General features: G+C 43.7%; 1 protein-coding gene across 3 annotated transcripts in view; it reads right to left on the reverse strand.

Annotated features, from left to right (window-relative positions):
• Nucleotides 1-1,029: 1,029 nt before the first annotated feature.
• The window catches only part of LOC139537774 (AF4/FMR2 family member 4-like), a 28,955-nt gene continuing 10,029 nt past the window's right edge, over nt 1,030-19,955 (reverse strand). For 2 of the 3 annotated variants that reach the window (XM_071339541.1, XM_071339542.1), the window contains exons 2-19: nt 10,510-11,223; nt 10,313-10,357; nt 10,115-10,201; nt 9,748-9,781; nt 9,557-9,623; nt 9,213-9,311; nt 8,867-9,020; nt 7,825-8,691; nt 7,473-7,558; nt 7,126-7,378; nt 6,686-6,783; nt 6,268-6,331; nt 5,618-5,754; nt 5,306-5,377; nt 5,089-5,182; nt 4,872-4,915; nt 4,501-4,712; nt 1,030-4,227 (exon numbers count right to left, since the gene is read on the reverse strand). In XM_071339541.1, the coding sequence (XP_071195642.1) occupies nt 4,100-4,227; nt 4,501-4,712; nt 4,872-4,915; nt 5,089-5,182; nt 5,306-5,377; nt 5,618-5,754; nt 6,268-6,331; nt 6,686-6,783; nt 7,126-7,378; nt 7,473-7,558; nt 7,825-8,691; nt 8,867-9,020; nt 9,213-9,311; nt 9,557-9,623; nt 9,748-9,781; nt 10,115-10,201; nt 10,313-10,357; nt 10,510-11,184 (3,216 nt within the window). In that variant the 5' untranslated portion in view covers nt 11,185-11,223 and the 3' untranslated portion in view covers nt 1,030-4,099. Of the gene's footprint in view, nt 4,228-4,500; nt 4,713-4,871; nt 4,916-5,088; nt 5,183-5,305; nt 5,378-5,617; nt 5,755-6,267; nt 6,332-6,685; nt 6,784-7,125; nt 7,379-7,472; nt 7,559-7,824; nt 8,692-8,866; nt 9,021-9,212; nt 9,312-9,556; nt 9,624-9,747; nt 9,782-10,114; nt 10,202-10,312; nt 10,358-10,509; nt 11,224-15,448; nt 15,576-19,955 lie in introns of all 3 variants that reach the window. The other variant, XM_071339540.1, reaches the window with a different exon arrangement.

Raw genomic sequence — 19,955 nt, forward strand, 5'->3', positions numbered from 1 at the left:
TGGGATTCTTCCACTCAGATGACCAGTGGACTTTGTCAGGCAGATCAGAAAGCACCACATTAAAAAAAAAATCTAAGACTGTCTCCAAGCCAAGACAGACAGTCAATGTAGTGACATGACAATTAATGTCCACGGTGTGGCTACGGTATGAAAGTGACGCTTCTTTGTTCCTAGTTTTTGTTGGCAAAGGATGAACCTTACATTTTCTTCGTCAAAGTCATGAAAACCCGCTCATTAAAATGTACGTATTTCAGAGTGAATTTACTTACCAAGTGCGAAGGCGAAAAGTTACAAGCGTTTCATTACTAACGACAGATCTACAAACATGAACCACAACTCTCACCATCTGTATACGTCACAGCTTGTCGAGAGTCTACAAAAAATATATATATTTTGCATTTTGAGAAAGTACTGTCTGTTAAAAAATAAATTAAACACAACCGTCGGGTGAGTCCGAGTCAACTTGAGCAGGCTACCTAAACTGTAGGAGTTGTAACGTTAGCTAGTTCAACATTTCGGCGATGTGTTTAACTTCTTGACCGTCAACTATTTTGAGAACAGGGATCGAGTATGAGCAAATCAATACACGAATACAATTTTATATATCTTATCTGACCGGTTTTTCATGAATTTAATGCTAGAATCAAAAGGTAGTACAGTATGGGGTCAAGAAATTGCAATATAATCCGTTTCTAAACAGAGGTGCAACATCGCGAGACTTAAGGGAAAGCTTGCTACAAGGCCGAGGTTTGGGGTTTGAGAAGTCAATGAGAAAGGTGAAAGTCTGTATGGGTACAGGGCTTAACAGAAATGGTAGCAGGTGAATGTTTAACTTTTGTTGCACACATATCCAGATGATGCTTCGTACCATTTTGCGGAATTAAGAAGCCAGAGACCAGAAAGGGCCCTGTGTCACTAAAATTGGTTGTGATCAATGAATGTAAGGTTTCTACATGCAATCAAAATCACGTTCTTAAATACATTACAAGTACTGTATATTGACATGATGTATTGGAAACGACAGGTAAATTGAAAGACCATATATATTTTATTCTCAATAAGGCAAAATACAAAGAATATTCAGGACAGACTCAAATATCCCATTAGTAACAAGTAATACTTCACAATAATTTTAAATGACATGTTATTCCAAGTTTGAATAACAACCTCAAAATAGTACCGTTACTTAATATATTGCATCCATAATATATATCTCAGTTCTCAATATTTTGAAACTAACCCAATTTAGACTACTGTACTTTGTATGCTGATGGTCTTTGAGAAAAATGAAGCGCAACATACTGTATTAACTTCTACAACTGCTTAACAGAGAAATACACCTCATTCAAAAGACATCTCAGATCAATTTCAAAAGGGATACAGCTTTCTCACATGCAGTAGAGATGTACAGTTGATCAAAAATAAAAAAACGTCTCACTCCAACATCCATTCAATGTGATCAACAATATACATTTAATGGATTTACATGTCTCCATATCAAATACAGAACATACATTAGCACTTGATTCTAAAGACATTGATGATGACAATGACAGTGGTGAGCAGGAGACAAGGCATACAATACAGAAACAAAAATGATTGATATGGTTCAGAGACTTGTCATCTCTTACATTTTGGAAGAAAGAAAGCTCACAAATGTGCATATATATCTTAATGACACAGATGCATCAATACAAATGTTTAACTGTAGTAAAAATTCACCCTAAATGAATTGTTTTATATACAATTTGTACAAATTTGTATTTAAATAGAAACATGCAAGTGTTACGTCTTTCTATTTAATTTCATAACATTTTACCCTGGATGTCTTCAAGTTATAACTAATTATACTGACCATATTTCAATGTATCAAAACAACTCATACTACGATATCTTCTAAACTCATAAAATTATTTTCAGTAAAATACTTAAATATAAAAAATAATGGATGACAAAGCAAAAGGGGCAGAAAAACGAATAAATATGAATGAAAGACTCACGAGAAGTGTTAAAATTATCCCAATCATCTTTTGTATATCTAAATATATTGAACAAGCCTTGAAGCTGTACAAAAGTGTACCAGTGTATGAAAACATAGGAGTTGGTACACGAGCACGCACACCCAGAGGAATATCTATGAGAAAAGTGGCCTCCAGCTTAAGGTATAAAATGGCTTCATAAAGCCATCCATGTTTGGTTACTAAAAGAGAGCTATATATACACATATACCAGTAAATCAGTGGACAAGCATGATGCACAAGCTAAAAACATTGGACATTTCTGTCAAACCAAACGGGTTTTGACCGACAGTTAAAAACAAGAGCGGAAATTCCTGATTTCAAACTGAAAGCCCAGAAATGATTTTAGTTTAAAAAAAATCCTGCATAGATAAAAACAATCTTCCTCTACTCTTTGAGTATAAGAAGAAATAACAGTTTTCCCCAAATGAAAGACAAGGGAGCCAATGAGGGGAAAAAAAGGTACTAGTGTTTCCAGCATGTGTATTCTGTAAGTGGGCTGATAAGAAAAGTCCTTCACAATACAATACCACTTATTCATCAAGTACATTTTCCTGTTCAAAATCACTTATGTCCACATTTGCCTTGCTGACAATACAAAATAACAGAAGAACACGTAAATATTAGGCCAGTTTACCACTACATTAGCGCAATTTGTTATATTATATAACCTGTACCATAAATATATAGATAATAGATTACTTAAGTTTTGTAGTACACAAATTACTATTATACTATGTAGAGAACCCAGTAACCACTTTTAAACATGACATTTTCATATACAATAGAAATACTTTGCATTTCATAGCTCTTTCAACCCAGTTTTCAATAATTTTAATCTGAAAGTTTGAACAGAACTTTGAACAGAGCAACTGCTTGGTACATAAATAAAATCTATATTGGCCATGTATTTTTCGACTGAAATATAACACTCATGTAATCTACGTATGGCTAATGAGCACCACCAACGTGTATGCTACATCAATTATTAGAAGAATTGTTAATTGTGGTCTTAAAATGCGAATGCATTTATGTCATTCCTTGCACTAACTTTCTGCTTTCACTGGGCAACTTTTGCAGAAACTATACAAATAATTACATTGTGTTTCAAGGATAACATTTGCCATACCAACCACACCCTGCTGTGCCTTAAAAAAATACACTAACAGCAACCCTTTCCAGTACAGATCTATAAGGAATAAATGGAACAATAACACCTTGTTTAGAAATGAACATCTCGCAGGGCAATTCATAGGAAGAACTCATTGACAGATAAGAAATATATTGTGGTGCTTCAGAACGATGAAAGTAACTTCAACAAAATCAATTGAATGGTGTATCACAGGCTAACACCAATATGGTCAGCCGCAAGCTACCTCCCCTTCAATGGCAACTGTTAGAGTAATGTGTGTATGTGTCAGGGATATCTGTCAGGCAAACCAAGCTCTCATTACTTCACACACCAACAGTACAGCCTTCAACCCACTGATCACAGCTTGAGTCCAGTACTATTCCAAAATCATGTTTGGAAGCTTAAAATTATTCTTTAAAATGTCTGGCTGGATCTGCATTTCAACATATGGTATATTCTAGTTCCCTGTATATCTGATACAAGGCACAAAAAAGATAAGAGACAGACCTTAGTTTTAAAGCACCTTTGGTTTGAGGGAGGTACTTCGGTAAAAATAATAACACATTAAAAGCCAAATGTGAATAATGTGCTTTTAGCCTATAGAATAAAATGTATTTAGTGTATTTCATCTATAATAATTCAGCAAAGGCATTGTGCCAAATAGAAAAATGGCTTTCCTTTGCACAATCCAAAGATATGACAGAGGAAAACGCTGATAGTGGATATAGCTAGAATGTACCAATAGATCTGTGCAGTTGGAATCCTCCTCCTCCGTGTCGGACAGTCGTAGGTGCAAGATGCTCCATATCGCTCAGTGTTTTTGGCAAGCTGGTGTAGAAAATGGACACAGTGTTATAGATATGTCTGAGGCAGATAAGTTCACATGTGCATGGAGGGGCAGCGGTGCGTTGTGGTGGACGGTGTGTGTGTGTGGTGTATATAGAGTCCTTCAGGGAATGAGCTTAGCGTCCAGCCGTAGCCAGTGTAGGCCCTGCCGCGTGAAGCGCACCAGTTCAGTCATGCTGCTGGTGTTGAAGATCAAAGGGCCCATCACCTTGTCCAACTCCGCAAAGAACTCTACAAAACAGACAGGAGACATAACACGACCAGAGTGAGCAAGGTAAACACTTAAGAGACCTCTAGCCCAGGAATGGCTTGCCAGGTCAACACATCCAGAGCTAGTTTCACTTAGATTATGGATTCATTCTGGAGCCTAATATAACGTCTTAAACAAGCAGTAGATAGGATATTCATACCTTGAAAGTTGGACTAACAACTACCACATATATTCCATAGGAGAGGAGGAGGAGGAGCCCCCCCCCCCCCCAGGAGAGCAAACGAGTCAGGTACCTTTCTGCTCTTTAGACAGCTGCTCTGCTTGGTCCCACACCTCAGTGGCGAACAGGAAGTTGGAGGTGACCTGGACGTAGCTGGCAGCCATCTGGTGGATGCGCTGGGGGATTGTTACAGAGGAGCTGCCGCTGGATGTGCCTGACGAGTAGCTACCAGCACTACCTGGGGACAGCTTGGGAGAGACTGGCGAGGGCATGCCTGCCGCTTTACTGGAAGACAGAGAGATACAGATGGCTGGTAAGCGGGGGAATCGCAACCGCTCAAAACGAGATGATTCAGCATAACGTCTAGACCATTAATTGACAAGTGAAATACATTTAAGAAGACTGTTAGTCTCAAGACAGCATACAACTAATAAAATGTCTTACCTTCCCATTCCAGGAGAGGGAGCTTGGGTGTTGCTCAAGGAATTCTGAAAAACAAATTGAAATGCAGAACAAACGTTTGCCATTTGTTATAAACAAATATAAGCAATGCAAATTGACTATCATTCTCCTCATCCATACAACACTACATTCAAAGAACACACATTTGAAGTGACAATATCACAACTCCTATGAACTTGCACCAAGGAAAATAAATTACCTTCAGATGCTCTGTGAGTGTTTTAGAATATTTCAGTGCACTCTCTTTTCTCAGCTTGAACAGTCGCAGGTAGAGGAGGGACTGGCAACGCAGGCTGGAGCAGCAGGGAGGGATGGATGAGCGTTAGCAGTGACTCAATGAGCAGGGGAACATCGACGCTCCAGTCCAGACACTCTAAATGGAATCTAAGCTATGAGCTATGAGTCAGGACACCTACCACAACACAGCTAGCCGTTTGTCTGCTGACGTAGCGTCTGGGGCCATGTAGCTCTTTAACTTCATAGTGTACCTGAAAACACACACACAACGAGAGACCTTAAAGACCGGTTCCCAGCATTCTAAGGTTTCATAATAATAATAATGTTTACTGTAAATTCCGTGAATAATTTGTCCATTTATGCAATGCTGAGTCTATGGTGTCTATGAAATGTAATTGCTACCATGAAGATATTTGCTATTTGATACTGAAATGATATCATTAAAACATGTTGTAGAGAAGTTGTAGAGAAATACAGCCATTTGTTCTTACTTGATGAGCTCCACGGTCTCGGCATACATGGGGAAGGGGGACTTGGCCTCCTGGGCACTCTTCTCCAGTGCATTTCCACACTCGATAAAGGACACCACAGCATCCAGGTAGTACACAGCCTTCTCAAACCGGTCCATCTGCACACAGGAACACCACACATTATTAAAACTGGCTCTTAAGCAACTGATTCCCTCTCACTCGAATTTGGGACAGTTAGTAGCAAGGGGAATGCTTCATGACCAGTGCTTGTGGTGAAATTACAATGTTGGTAGTCATGAAATATCATTATGTAGATTTCTAATAAAATGTTGATGGGTTCCCTGGATAGTGTAGAATAGGACTAGACAGAATCCAGTCCCCCAATAAGGGCAGTGAGATGCACTTAGGCATCTGATGATAATCCCCAGGGTGCACTATTGATACCAAGTGTGGACAATTATAACTACTCTAGCTGCTCCACTTTCAGTTGCCAGAGGAGCCAATAAGATGATGTAAAAGCACTACACAGTAAAACCATTGTAACTGTTCCGATTTCAGAGCGTGTGCAAAATAATGACTAAATTCCCAAGCTTTTCGTGCAAAAACAGTAAGCATACTCTTGGTTTCACATAACAGCTAACATACTGTATATGTATGCAATCATTTCTTACCAGAGCATCTGCGTTGTGTTTCAGTTTCTTGGCCTCTTGTAAGTAGTGATCGGCAGAGTGAATCCTGAAACAAAACAGGTTCGCCCGTCAGTTTTTGCAATTATTTCCTGTACTTTGAAAAATTACATAAAAATGAAGTACTTTCCCCCCTTTCCTAATTCCAATAGACTCTCCGAACTACACAGCAATATATAGGCAGGGGGGTGAAGATACTAGGCCATGATAAGCGGCCTGTTTTATTTACACAGGCACATCCCAGGGGCTTTCACATCCCAGGGGCTTTCACATCCCAGGGGCTTTCACATCCCAGGGGCTTCACATCCCAGGGGCTTCACATCAAAGGCAACCCTATAACTACAGCTCTACACGCTGGCTAACAGCAGGTTATCCACAGTGGAGAGGAGGCGGCTCTTCTTACCTGTCCTCAAACACCAATTTTGACCTCAGGGACTTTGAGCCGTCCGAGGAGAGCGGTGGCACAGCAAGCTGGTTATCAGAGCCCTTTGAGGATTTCTCCTGCAGAGACAACAAAAAAGTTTATAATCCTATGTGGGATATTTTATGTGACCGTATAACAAATCATGCAGTGGTGAAAGTGGTGAGCTACAAATCTCATATTTGTGTCCTTCCCAAATGTATTTGGAGGGCATGGCAGTGAGTGGACATTTTGTGCAAGATTTGAGCCGTCTGAATACTCAGTTCAGCTGGTAACGGGGACTCCAGTGACGTGTACACACGTTTGTATAAAATGGTGTCTAGTAGAGCAAGTGGGCTGACATGGTAGCGCAAGACAGTAGGTTGACATGGTGCAGCCCACATAGATGGACAGACAGCTAGACTAGACTGACACACACAGACCTTGCCCTCCCGGGTGCTCCTGGCCTGCTTGTCCCCGCCTTTCGTGTATTTGGAAGTGGAGCTGCTCTTGGTGCTGTGGCCTCCCTCCTTGCCGCTGCTGGCTCCGCTGGACAGGGAGGTGGATGACTGGCTGACCGTCCGCTTGCGGCTCTGATGCTCTGCCTTGGGCGTCCTCTGCAGCCCTCCTGACCCTGATATGGAGGGAGAGGGCACCGGCTCCTCCTTCACCTTGGCCTCCATGACCCTCTTAGACCTGGTGTGGGTGTTTATCAATGATACCATTCAATGTTCACAATGTTGGAGTATAAAAGTTAATGTGATGGTTTTGTTTGGATGAAAATACTCACTCTTTGCTGCTGGTCTTGTGGTGAGATGAGGATTTGTCTTCAAGTCTGGACTTCTTGCCATCAGGCTTGGTGTTCTCGTCGTCATTCTAAGTTGATTAACAGAGGAGAGGAAAGGATGATTTATTGTGGGTGCATTTGAAAGGGTGTAAAATAAATAGATATAGTACTAGACTGGGTATCAGCTGAACATGAAATATCACAACACTCTTCAAACTGCAGCAAGACGGCCAAAAGTAATTGACATTCAAGCTTAACGTACCCTGTCAAAGCAATCTTTTTCACCAATTTGCATAGTAAACCAAAGTCAAGTCCTAACATGACATGAATAGCAGTGTGCTGTGGCAGGACATACCTTGTGTTTTCTCTTGCCCTTACTGGAGATCCTCTCAGAGGGCTGCTTCTGGAAGTCCTTGCTGTCTCTGTCCATGGAGCAGTCCCTCTCTACTTTGGGCTCTACTAGGTCTTTGTAAGGCCGTCCGGGGACACGGGAGAGCAGGGTCAGGTCAATCTTCACCATGAGCCCCTGCTGCTGCCTGACGGGGAAGCGGTCGTCTGGGTCGCTGAGAGGAGAGAGCAGCTCTTTCTCTTCCATAGGCGAGAACACACACACTGGAGTCCTGATGCTCTCTGTGTACTTGGGGGTCTGCGACGACGAGGGAATGCTGTCGTTCTCCTCTGATTCTGAGGAGGAAGAGTCCGTGTCCACAAACTTCCTGGACTTCTTGATGGGCGCCTTGCTCTTGCGCTTGTCAACAGCCAGTCTGGGCGAGGACTTGGGCTCCTTCTTGATGTTGGGTTTGCGGGAGCCTTTGGTGGCGGCCTTTGGTCGATGGGGAGGGATCTCGGGAGCAGGTTCACTCTCCACCCTTAGCCCCCCCTTAGGCTCCTCCACCACAGGGGGCTTCTCAGACTTTTTGGGCTGTTTTTTACCCACCGTCCTGCGCTGGCCTGCGCCACCCTCGCTCTGAGCCGGGGATTTCTGCCGGCCACGGCCGCTCTCGGAGCCCTTCTGTGCTGCTCTTAGGTCTCTGCTAGGTGTGGGCACCCCTGAGTCCTTAGACCCTCCCTGCCCGCTGTATCCCCGGCCTGAGCTCTGGTCCCGCCCCTCCTTCTTGTACTTGGTGGGTACATTATTGTCCACTGGGGAGGCCGGAGAGAACTGCTTAGCTTTCTTGAACCAGTTGTCCAACTGCCATTTATTGGCTGTGGCTGGTTCAGGCTGTGAGGAAAAGTGTGGAGATAAGACTGGGATCTACAAAAGCATATTCTGCACACCTCAAAAGGTCAGCTGCAAGAAGGTAATTGTACTGACCAGGAACAATTGTCATTGGTTATTATTATTACTAATGATAGGTCAAAGGGAAGAGAGTAGTCAAAGGTCTGAGCAGGCCTACCTCTGGTGATGCAGGGCGTGGTGGCTCATTGGCCTCGCTGTCCGTGGAACTGCTCTCGCTCTCACTGTCTGACCCAGAGCTGCTCTCTGAGCCACTGTGACTGCTGGAGTCGTCCCGCGAGTGCTCTGCTCCTTCGCTGTTATTACTGTTGTTACTGTGGGACAGAGACACGCAGTTAGTTAGTGAACAGCAAGCTGGGGCTGTTCTTGTGAAGGCATCATCCGTTAGTAGTTACACATTAAAATAGCTAGCTATTCTTCTAGCATTTATTTTCAGTTCTGAGTGGGGAGAATAATATCAACAACGCGCGCTAAAATGGGTCTGTCAGAGACCAGTAAGCCACTACCTTGCCGATGCGTTTCTGGAAGCATTTTTGGCCGAGTCCTGTTCTCCATCACTGTCCTCATCACTGCTGAGCTTCAGGTCATCCTCCAGCAGAACATTACTGGAACATTACAAGGCCGTGTATGTTACACATTAACACCAAGTATGGCTTCTTTATCACACAAACAACTATTGGGAGAACTAAGCAATAAGGCTCCTATTCTGTGTCCCTCAATGCTTGCGAGTCTTTATATCAAAGGCATGAAAAGACAAAGTGCTTGGAGGGAGAAACTGTGTCACCTGTCTGGATCATTAAGCAGCTGGCAGCTAGCCATAATGTTCAGGGAGAAGGGGAGGGACACTCACTTGGCCTGATCTCCGTCGCATGGTGCTGCCTTGGACTGGTGGCTGCTCAACGTTTTGGTTTGTCTCTCTGGAGGTGAGGAAGGGTGAGACGAGAACTCTTGAGCATTACGACAATGGTGAAATCAACCTGTATCCAGAGGTTCAAGATGCGAGAGACTTATCTTGTATGTAAAGTCCTGGGCAATACTTACTGTGTGCACCTGGAAAACTTGCATGCTGAGTGTCCTAAATGAGACATGGTCAAGAAATGTTTAGATTATACAGAGACATTACATGCCCTTAAAGTCAAATAAACATCACTGCTCAATTATATTACAAAACAGCTGTTTATTGATTATGCTATAGTGTTTAACTATTTACCATTTATATATAGAGCATTCCAATATACACCCCCCCCCGCCCAAAAGATATCCATGAAAAAATTGACTTTACTTATTGTACCAATGACTAGGGCAAAATAGTGCCGGGTGAATTCAGATCTTTGCAAGAGATGGAAATTCTCATATTTGAATAATCCTCAACCTCTGTACGTCACTAAGGCCTGCTCTGCAGTCTGACCTTGGAAGGGAATGAAAACTTTGAAGGCTCCGTTTTACAGGGGGTGTGGATGGCTGTCAACGGAGGGGGCCAGGACTGAGTCATTTCCTGGAGGTAAAAATAGAAAATGTAAAGTGAAGTGAAGACCTTAATGACTTGGGGGGGGAAAAAAACTTGCATTTCGAACAATACATGTTATCATCTGAAAAACAACCTTACCTTTAAAATCTCATCAACACAATTAGCATCCCCAGTCATGGGACCCTAGAAATAACAAAGATCATACCACTGTAAGAAAAGTTTTCAAAAATGGCTTGTAAAACAACTGATTATGTGGCATGCTAACATAATGACATTGTAACGAAAAAAGTTTTATTCTCTAGAATGTTCTACTCATTCTAGTTCTGTGGTTTTACCTCAACAGGCTGCGAGGGGATCTTGAGCTTGGAGAGCGAGGCCTTGCCGTTAGACTTCATCTCCCCCATGGTGCTGCTGTGGGACTGGCCGCTGTACATCTCTGACGAGGTCTTGGGCTCCACCGTCTCCTGGCCATCCATGGGGCGCACGTAGGCTGTGGGCTTCTGTAGCATGGAGCTGGGCTTGGACATAAGCGAAGGGGGGAAGGCCTGGCTGGAGTGCGGGCCGCTGGGGAAGGCTGTGTGCACACGCGACGGGGAGTCCCAGTTGGCCTCGCGCGGGGACTTGGAGCGGTAGCGCTCTTTGCCGTGGTGCTCAGCGCCCAGTGAACGGGAGTGACTGGAGCTCAGGGAGCCCTTGGCTGGGCTGGACGTGTGGGACTTGGAGTGTTCTGAGCCATGCTTACTAGACTTCTTGTGTTCCCGCTCGTGTCTTTGGCTACTCCTGCTACCGCTGTGGCTGCCCTGGAGGCTGGATCTCTTGGAGGACTGGGAGGACGAGGTGCTGGCCGCTGGGCCTACTGGAGTCCATTTACTGTTCTGGCCACTGCCTCGCTGCTCCCCAAATAGAGACTGGCCCGACTTCTCCTCGGAGGATGAGCCTGAGGGTTTGCCACCGAGTTTTGGAATTGTGTCTCCGATAGGTTCCTTCATCTCGTCGTAGTTTCCAAGCATACTCTGGATACGACTGGACAGCTTATCTTCTTTGCTGGACTGCACAGACAAAAACAGAGAGAAAGATAGAGGGTCACCTTCAGGACAGCAATTAAGGCCGTGAATTAATTTACGTAGTCAAATACAGTGCCTTTGGAAAGTATTCAGACCCCTTGACTTTTCCACATTTTGTTAGATTACAACCTTATTCTAAAATGTATTAAATTGTTATTTCTCCTCATCAAGCTACACACAACACCCAATAATGACAAAGCAAAACAGGTTTAGACATTTTTTTTGCTAATTTATATAAAAATATCACATTTACCTAGGTAGTCAGACCCTTTAACTCAGTACTTTGTTGAAGCACCTTTGGCAGCGATTATAGCCTCGAGGCTTCTTGGGTATGACACTACAAGCTTGGCACACCTGCATTTGGCAAGTTTCTCCCATTCTTCTCGGCAGATCCTCTCAAGCTCTGTCAAGTTGGATGGGGAGTGTAGCTCCACAGCTATTTTCAGGTCTCTTCAGAGACGTTCGATCGGGTTCAAGTTCGGGCTCTGGCTGGGCCACTCAAGGACATTGAGACATGTCCCGAAGCCACTCCTGAGTTGCCTTGGCTGTGTGCTTAGGGTCGTTGTTCTGTTGAAAGGTGAACCTTCGCCCCAGTCAGATCTTGTGCGCTCTGGAGCAGGTTATCACCAAGGATCTCTCTGTACTTTCCTTCGTTCATCTTTGCCTCCCTGCTGCTGAAAAACATCCCCACAGCATGATGCTGCCACCAACATGCTCCACCGTAGGGATGGTGTCAGGTTTCCTCCAAACATGACGCTTGGCATTCAGGCCAAATAGTTCAATCTTGGTTTCATCAGACCAGAGAATCTTGTTTCTCATGGTCTGCAAGTCTTTAGGTGCCTTTTGGCAAACTCCAAGTGGGCTGTCAGGTGCCTTTTACTGAATAGTGGCTTTCGTCTGGCCACTACCATAAAGGCCTGATTGGTGGAGTGCTGGAGAGATGGTTGTCTTTCTGGAAGGTCCTCCAATCTCTGCAGAGGAGCTCTAGAGCTCTGTCAGAGTGACCATCAGGTTCTTGGTCACCTCACACAAAGGCCCTTCTCCCCAGACTGCTCAGCTCTAGGAAGAGTCTTGGTGGTTCCAAACTTCTTCCATTTAAGAATGGAGGTGGCCACTGTGTTCTTGGGGACCTTCAATGCTGTAGACATATTTTTGGTACCCTTCCCCAGATCTGTGCCTCGACAAAGTCCTGTCTCTGAGCTCTAGGGACAATTCCGTCGACCTCATGGCTTGGATTTTGCTGACATGCACTGTCAACTGTGTGACCTTATAGACATGTGTGTGCCTTTCCAAATAATTGAATTTACCACAGGTGGACTCCAATCAAGTTGTAAAAACATCTCAAAGATGATCAATGGAAACAGGGTGCACCGGAGCTCAATTTTGAGTCTCATAGCAAAGGGTCTGAATACTTATGTAAATAAAGCATGTTTTTTTATTTTTAATACATTTGCAAAAATGTCTAAAACTGTGTTTGCTTTGTCATGAAGAGGGATTGTGTGTAGATTGCTGAGGATTTATTTAATCCATTTTAGAATAAGGCTTTAACAAAATGTGGGAAAAGTCAAGGACTCCGAATACTTTCCGAAGGCACTGCACATGAATGAAATATGCTACCCAAAAGTATTTATTGTGGCGAAACAAATTACGAATAACCCTTTTTTTCTTTTGAGGCAAGAGATCCTTCAATGTTTCTTATAACATAAAAAAAAAAAAAAAAAAATTTTATACTATTAGCCCTCAAAGCTTCAATATTGTTTAAGAGAGCCCTATCAACCAATCAAACAAGAGATGATTGGCTTATTCAGTCGCCTCACGACCATTGGGGCCCATCTGCATAGCGAGATAAGGCCCTTCCATGGCTCCACTAGAGGTTAATCAATCACTCCCGCTACAGATGACAAGAGGTAAACCACAGAGTGTGGAGCATATCCAATTTCACATGGGGCCCCAAACCAATTCTTTCTGACACATACAAGCTGTGGGGTGAGAAACACAAGCCAATATCTGTAACAGGAAATGTAAGAACACGTGCTACACAGAGCTTGTCTGACATGGATGGAAAGACAGCACTTGTGAGGAAAGGAGAGAAAATCCATCATTGCCCATTCACACTAGTGATTGGGGGTTGCCTTGCAATATGTTGTTTGTGTACAATGCTTAAGTGTGCCACCATGCAAGGCCTACTCTTTGATAGAAGGGCTTTTGGTAGCAAACAAGCAAAAAAAGGTCACATCTAACCTTATCTTTTACAATTCATGCACCAGTTTTAAAACTACATTTACAAAGTTCTCAGGAGATCACTTAGATGATATCATCAGAGACCAATATACTTCAAAGAGAAAAGCAACAGGCCTAAAGTCATTCTACAATGACATCTAAGATCAGCATTTTTCTTCTGACTGGGGAAAGCTGAGCTACATCTGTTCCAGCAGTGTAAAAACATTAAACTGCTTCTATAGCTGTAAAACTTCAGTGGCAGCTTTGTTAAACGGATCTTTAAAGTAACAGCCATGGAATTTACAGGAGGACAAAGTAAACTAATTTTACATGACCATGAATACTACTGGTCACGACTGATGTCACTTAACTCTCTAGAAAATATCACAAAGCGGCATTCTACTGCCCAGATGAGAAGATGGGAGTTTAAGTTAGCCAGTTGATGTTTCCCATTTCTACATTACATGCCTCATTTTGTAACGGCATGGGTAAACAGTGAACCCAGGGCTCTAAAAACTGCTGAACACAACACGGCTGCCATGGTTGTCTACGGATGACGGTGGGAGAGCCACTTCCCTGGGTCCTATTCTTAAATCGGCAAATCAGCTGCTTACCTTTCACTATGTGGGGGCAAAAGACTTGGCTTTCCAGGTAGGACTCACCTTTCTATTTGCTACCTGTCAGGATGCATTCCAAGCCGTCCTTCATGGGTCCTCTAGCTAAGAGAGGAGCCACTTATCTCCGTTTAAATCTGGTTAGTGGCAAAGATTAGACTCAGCCAGGGGCTGAAATAATTGAGTTGGCGGGTTGAGAGCTCTGGCCCACATCAGTGCTCATGGTGAACGTGCATCCCTAAACCAACTGTTTACTGTTGTTTAGTTCAGTGGTTCCCAACCAGGGGTACTAGGACCTTGGATACTTGGCCTATCCACAGGGGGTACTTAAGAATCATGATACCATAGTCTTACTGGTCAAAATGCACATGGGGGGGGTTCTTCAGGGGTACTATGGACAGAGCAAAATTCAGTTGGTGTTACAGTAACCGAAAAAGGTTGGGAACCAGTGGTTTAGTTGACTACAGAGGCCTGGTAAGCATCAACATCAATAAGTGTTTGGTCTACTACTGAACCGCGATATGATGGGGCACTGTGCCATACACGCATGCTACAGATATCAGTATGCAGGTCCCCTTTACATGTGGACTGTTTATTGCCCACAATGACCTAGCAATTCGATGGGACAAAAGGGGCTATGCACTTACCTCAGGCTCTTCTGTGAGGAGGAGTAAGGAAGGAAAGACAAGCGAGGGCAGGACACCTCAGCCAGCGAGGGCAGGACACCTCAGCCAGCGAGGGCAGGACACCTCAGCCAGCGAGGGCAGGACACCTCAGCCAGCGAGGGCAGGACACCTCAGCCAGCGAGGGCAGGACACCTCAGCCAGCGAGGGCAGGACACCTCAGCCAGCGAGGGCAGGACACCTCAGCCAGCGAGGGCAGGACACCTCAGCCAGCGAGGGCAGGACACCTCAGCCAGCGAGGGCAGGACACCTCAGCCAGCGAGGGCAGGACACCTCAGCCAGCGAGGGCAGGACACCTCAGCCAGCGAGGGCAGGACACCTCAGCCAGCGAGGGCAGGACACCTCAGCCAGCGAGGGCAGGACACCTCAGCCAGCGAGGGCAGGACACCTCAGCCAGTGAGGCCTGGGCCTTACATTCCCCCTGAGCAGCAAGCAACAGCCCTGGGCACACATTACCTGCAGCTGATGCAGTTCCCCCAAACAATGCACTTACCTCACTCTCTCCCTGCCACTGTTCAGATATAAAAACAAGTCGGGTCTTCTCTGTTTTAAAAAGAGTTACCAATCAATGAATCCTGCAAATCAATCATAGAATAAAGGGAATACTTAGACTATAGAAGAAACCAAAGTCTGAACTCCAATAGTTAACTAAATGACAGAAGCAAAACAAAATGAATAACAAAATAAACTTACAACTTTATAAGGTTCAGGAAAGAGAGGGGAGTGAGCTGGAAAGGCCTCTCCTCCCTGCTGGATTTCTTGATTTCGCCTTTCTCTTTCTTTCATACGGAGCACATTCCGGTCTTCACGGTTCATGTTGCTAACAACAGAGACACAGTCACTAAGCGTGGAGAAGAGAAAATGGCAACTTCCAAATACTTCTATCTACATGAAAAAACACCAAGTGACACTGCAGAGTATAAAGAAATACTGATACAACAACTTAGGGGAAGGGCATGTTCCAAATGGCTTAAAAAGGGACTAGAACATCTAAACAAGTCTATAGAGTTATTACAATGATTCATGGTGATCAAAACTATACCATTTGTTATGGTATATGTTGGAACAACTGTGGGACAGAGATAACACAGTTAAGTCAATAGAATTCATGAAATGAGCATTTGAACAGCTAGGCTATCTGCGTATACTGCTTCTTAACGACCCACTTCAATTTTCTACAGTACATAACCCACCCTCCAATATATCAAGCCAATAAAAATATACAACAAATCATAATTTCATGTTGGTTGGCGTTTTTCTTCATCTATAGCAATATAATAGCTAATATTTCTGATGGCATGTGAAAACAAGCTTTTGGGCACTATATGTGGCAGGTAGCCTAGCGGTTAAGAGCGTTGGGCCAGTAACCGAAAGGTCTCTCGTTCAAATCCCTGAGCCGACTAGGTGAAAAATCTGTTGATGTGCCCTTGAGCAAGGCACTTAACCATAATCGCTATGGATAAGAGCGTCTGCTAAATGATTTTTTTTTTATGTACAATGTACCCTGGCCTCTCTGTTGCAATGATTTAAGGAGTGATGACAGTAAGATTACCCTGTCCCACACCTACCCTCAAAACGTGTGCTGTTTAACTGTTTCCTGGTTAGACTAGGCTACATAAGGCCTATGGCAATTCCCTGACTGCTCAATATGCTACAGGGTTGAGTCATCACTGAAAGCAGATGGTTTTATACCTTCCATTAACCATACATGTCAGGAACGGGAAGTGACAAAAGTCATAACTGGTACGATACAGTCATTAAACTGCTTCTTTACAATGGCCACCATTAAAACTAAATTTATACCATTCAGTCTCATCAACACATTCGACCCCATCATGTGGACTTTTAGCGTATGGTCCGAATAAATGAGGAACAGGAGATAGGTTTTTATTTACCTACCAAAGTTTTCCCAAAGACCTTCAGATAAGGAGTAGGTGTTACCTAACTAAAAGTATTCAAAAAAATGTGGGAATGCTGTCATTAGTATTTATATCAGTGGGACAAAGCCGACTGATCAGATATACAAATGTCCTGGCCCTCAGTAAAAGCTCCCCTCAATATTCATCCCATTTAAATAACCTGCTGTATATTATGAGGCAAGTGGGGGCTTAAAGAAAATTATCTGGAGAGCATCAACAACTCTATTACGGGTTTCAATGGCACCTGTGCAGTCCTGTGTGCCAGCTAAGTACCCCAAAACTCAATCCTATGCCCCACGCTCTTCTCAATTTACATCAACATAGCTCAGGCAGTAGGAAGCTCTCATTCATTTATATGCAGATACAGTCTTATACTCAGCTGGCCCCTCCACGGATTTTGTGTTAAACGTGTCCAACAAGCTTTCTCTGGCCTTAACCTTGTTCTGAACACCTCCAAAACAATGGTCATGTGGTTTGGTAAGAAGAATGCCTCTCTCCCCACCGTTGTGATTACTTCCTCTGAGGGTTTAGCGCCTGAGGTAGTCACCTCATACAAGTACTTGGGAGTATGGCTAGATGGTACACTGTCCTTCTCTCAGCACATATCAAAGCTGCAGGCTAAGGTTAAATCTAGACTTGGTTTCCTCTATCGTGATCACTCCTCCTTCACCCCAGCTGCCAAACTAACCCCGATTCAGATGACCACCCTACCCATGCTAGATTACGGATATGTAATTTATAGATGGGCAGGTCAGGGTGCTCTCGAGCAGCTAGATGTTCTTTACCATTTGGCCATCAGATTTGCCACCAACGCTCCTTATAGGACACATCACTGCACTCTATACTCCTCTGTAAACTGGTCATCTCTGTATACCCGTCGCAAGACCCAGTGGTTGATGCTTATTTATAAAACCCTCTTTGGCCTCACTCCTCCGTATCTGAGATATCTACTGCAGCCCTCAACCTCCACATACAACACCCGTTCTGCCAGTCACATTCTGTTAAAGGTCCCCAAAGCACACACATCCCTGAGTCGCTCCTCTTTTCAGTTCACTGCAGCTAGCGACTGGAACGAGCTGCAACAAACACTCAAACTGGACAGTTTTATCTCAATGTCTTCATTCAAAGACTCAATCATGGATACTTAATGATAGTGGTGGCTGAGTAACGTGATGTATTGTTGTTTCTAGCTTCTTGCCTTTGTCTGTGCCCAATAATGTTTGTACCATGTTTTGTGCTACTTCATGTTTTAACCATGTTTTGTGCTGCCATGCTGTGCTGTGCTGTCATGTTACTGCCATGCTGTTGTTGTCTTAGGTCTCTACGTAGTGTTGTGATGGCTCTCTTGTTGTGATGTGTTTAATCCCAGCCCCCATCCCCGCAGGACACCTTTTGGTAGGCCGTAATTTTTTCTTAACTGACTTAACTAGTTAAAGATAAAAAATAAAAAATAATTAAATACCAGTAATCAAGTGTAAACAAGCCATTAAAATACATGACACTAGAATGAGGCCTTGCACTTTGACTTATGTTCAGCATGTCAGCTGTCAAGTTTCAAGATATTGGACTTTCAAAAAGCAGTGTTACTTGCCGCCTCATGATGATGTGGCAAGTGACACTTCGCTTCTTGAAAGTCTAATATCTTGAAAACTTGACTGCTGACATGCCAAACATTTTGGGACTGTATCAACAGTGAACTAATGAAACAAAAACAAAAATATAGTTTGAGTGGATTTTTTCTTTAAATTGAAACTGGGCCAGTAGAGGCTGCTGAGGGGAGGACAGCTCATAGGAATTAATGGCTGGAATGGAGTCAATGGAATGGTATAAAACACATCAAAAACATGGTTTCCATGTGGTTGATACCACTCCGTGACTCCATTCCAGCCACTATTATGAGCCGTCCTCCCCTCAGCCACCGCCACTGATCAACACACTGCAATACGTGGACCAGCTTAATCTGATGTATACTGAACAAAAATATAAAATGCAACATGTAAAGTGTTGGTCCCATGTCTCATGAGCTGAAATAAAACATCCCAGAAATTTTCAATAAGCACAAAAAGCTTATTTCTCTCAAATTACAGGCACACATTTGTTTACATCCCTGTTAGTGAGCATTTCTCCTTTGCCAAGATATTCCATCCACCTGACAGGTGTGGCATATCAAGTAGCTGATTAAACAGCATGATCATTACAGGTGCACCTTGTGCTGGGGACAATAAAAGGCTACTTTAAAATGTGCCGTTTTGTCACAACACAATGCCAATGATGTCTCAAGTTTTGAGGGAGTGTGCAATTGGGATGCTGACTGCAGGAATGTCCACCAGAGCTGTTGCCAGATATAGAAATTAACATTAAATTACCATAAGCCGCCTCCAATGTGGTTTTAGATGATTTGGCAGTACATCCAACCGGCCTCACAACCGCAGACCACATGTATGGCATCGTGTGGGTAAGCAGTTTTCTGATGTCAACGTTGTGAACAGAGTGCCCCATGGTGGCGGTGGGGTTATGGTATGGGCAGGCAAAAGCTAGGGACAACGAACACTATTGTATTTTATCGATGGCAATTTGAATGCACAGAGATACCGTAGCAAGATCCTGAGGCCCATTGTCGTGCCCTTCATTTGCCGCCATCACCTCATGTTTCAGCATGATAACGCACGGGCCCATGTCACAATTCTGGTTCTGTACACAATTCCTGGAAGCTGAAAATGTCCCATTTCTTCCATGGCCTGCATACTCAGACATTACACCCATTGAGCATGTTTGGGATGCTCAAGATCAATGTACAACAGCGTGTTCCAGTTCCTTCCAATATCCAGCAACTTCGCACAGCCATTGAAGAGGAGTTGGACAACATTCCACAATCAAAAGCCTGATCAACTCTATGCGAAAGAGTTGAGTTGATTTAACTAGGCAAGTCAGTTAAGAACACATTCTTATTTTCAATGACGGCCCAGGAACGGTGGGTTAACTGCCTTGTTCAGGGGCAGAATTACAGATTTTTACCTTGTCAGCTCAGTGATTCAATCTTGCAACCTTACGGTTAACTAGTCCAACGCTCTAACCATCTGCCTCACGAGGAGCCCGCCTGTTACGCGAATGCAGTAAGAAGCCAAGGTAAGTTGCTAGCTAGCATTAAACTTATCTTATAAAAAACAATCAATCATAATCACTAGATATAACTACACATGGTTGATATTACTAGTTTATCTAGCGTGTCCTGCGTTGCATATAATCGATGCAGTGCGCATTCGCGAAAAAGGACTTTCGTT

This window comes from Salvelinus alpinus, chromosome 13, assembly GCF_045679555.1.
Source record: "Salvelinus alpinus chromosome 13, SLU_Salpinus.1, whole genome shotgun sequence".
Classification (NCBI taxonomy): domain Eukaryota; kingdom Metazoa; phylum Chordata; class Actinopteri; order Salmoniformes; family Salmonidae; genus Salvelinus; species Salvelinus alpinus.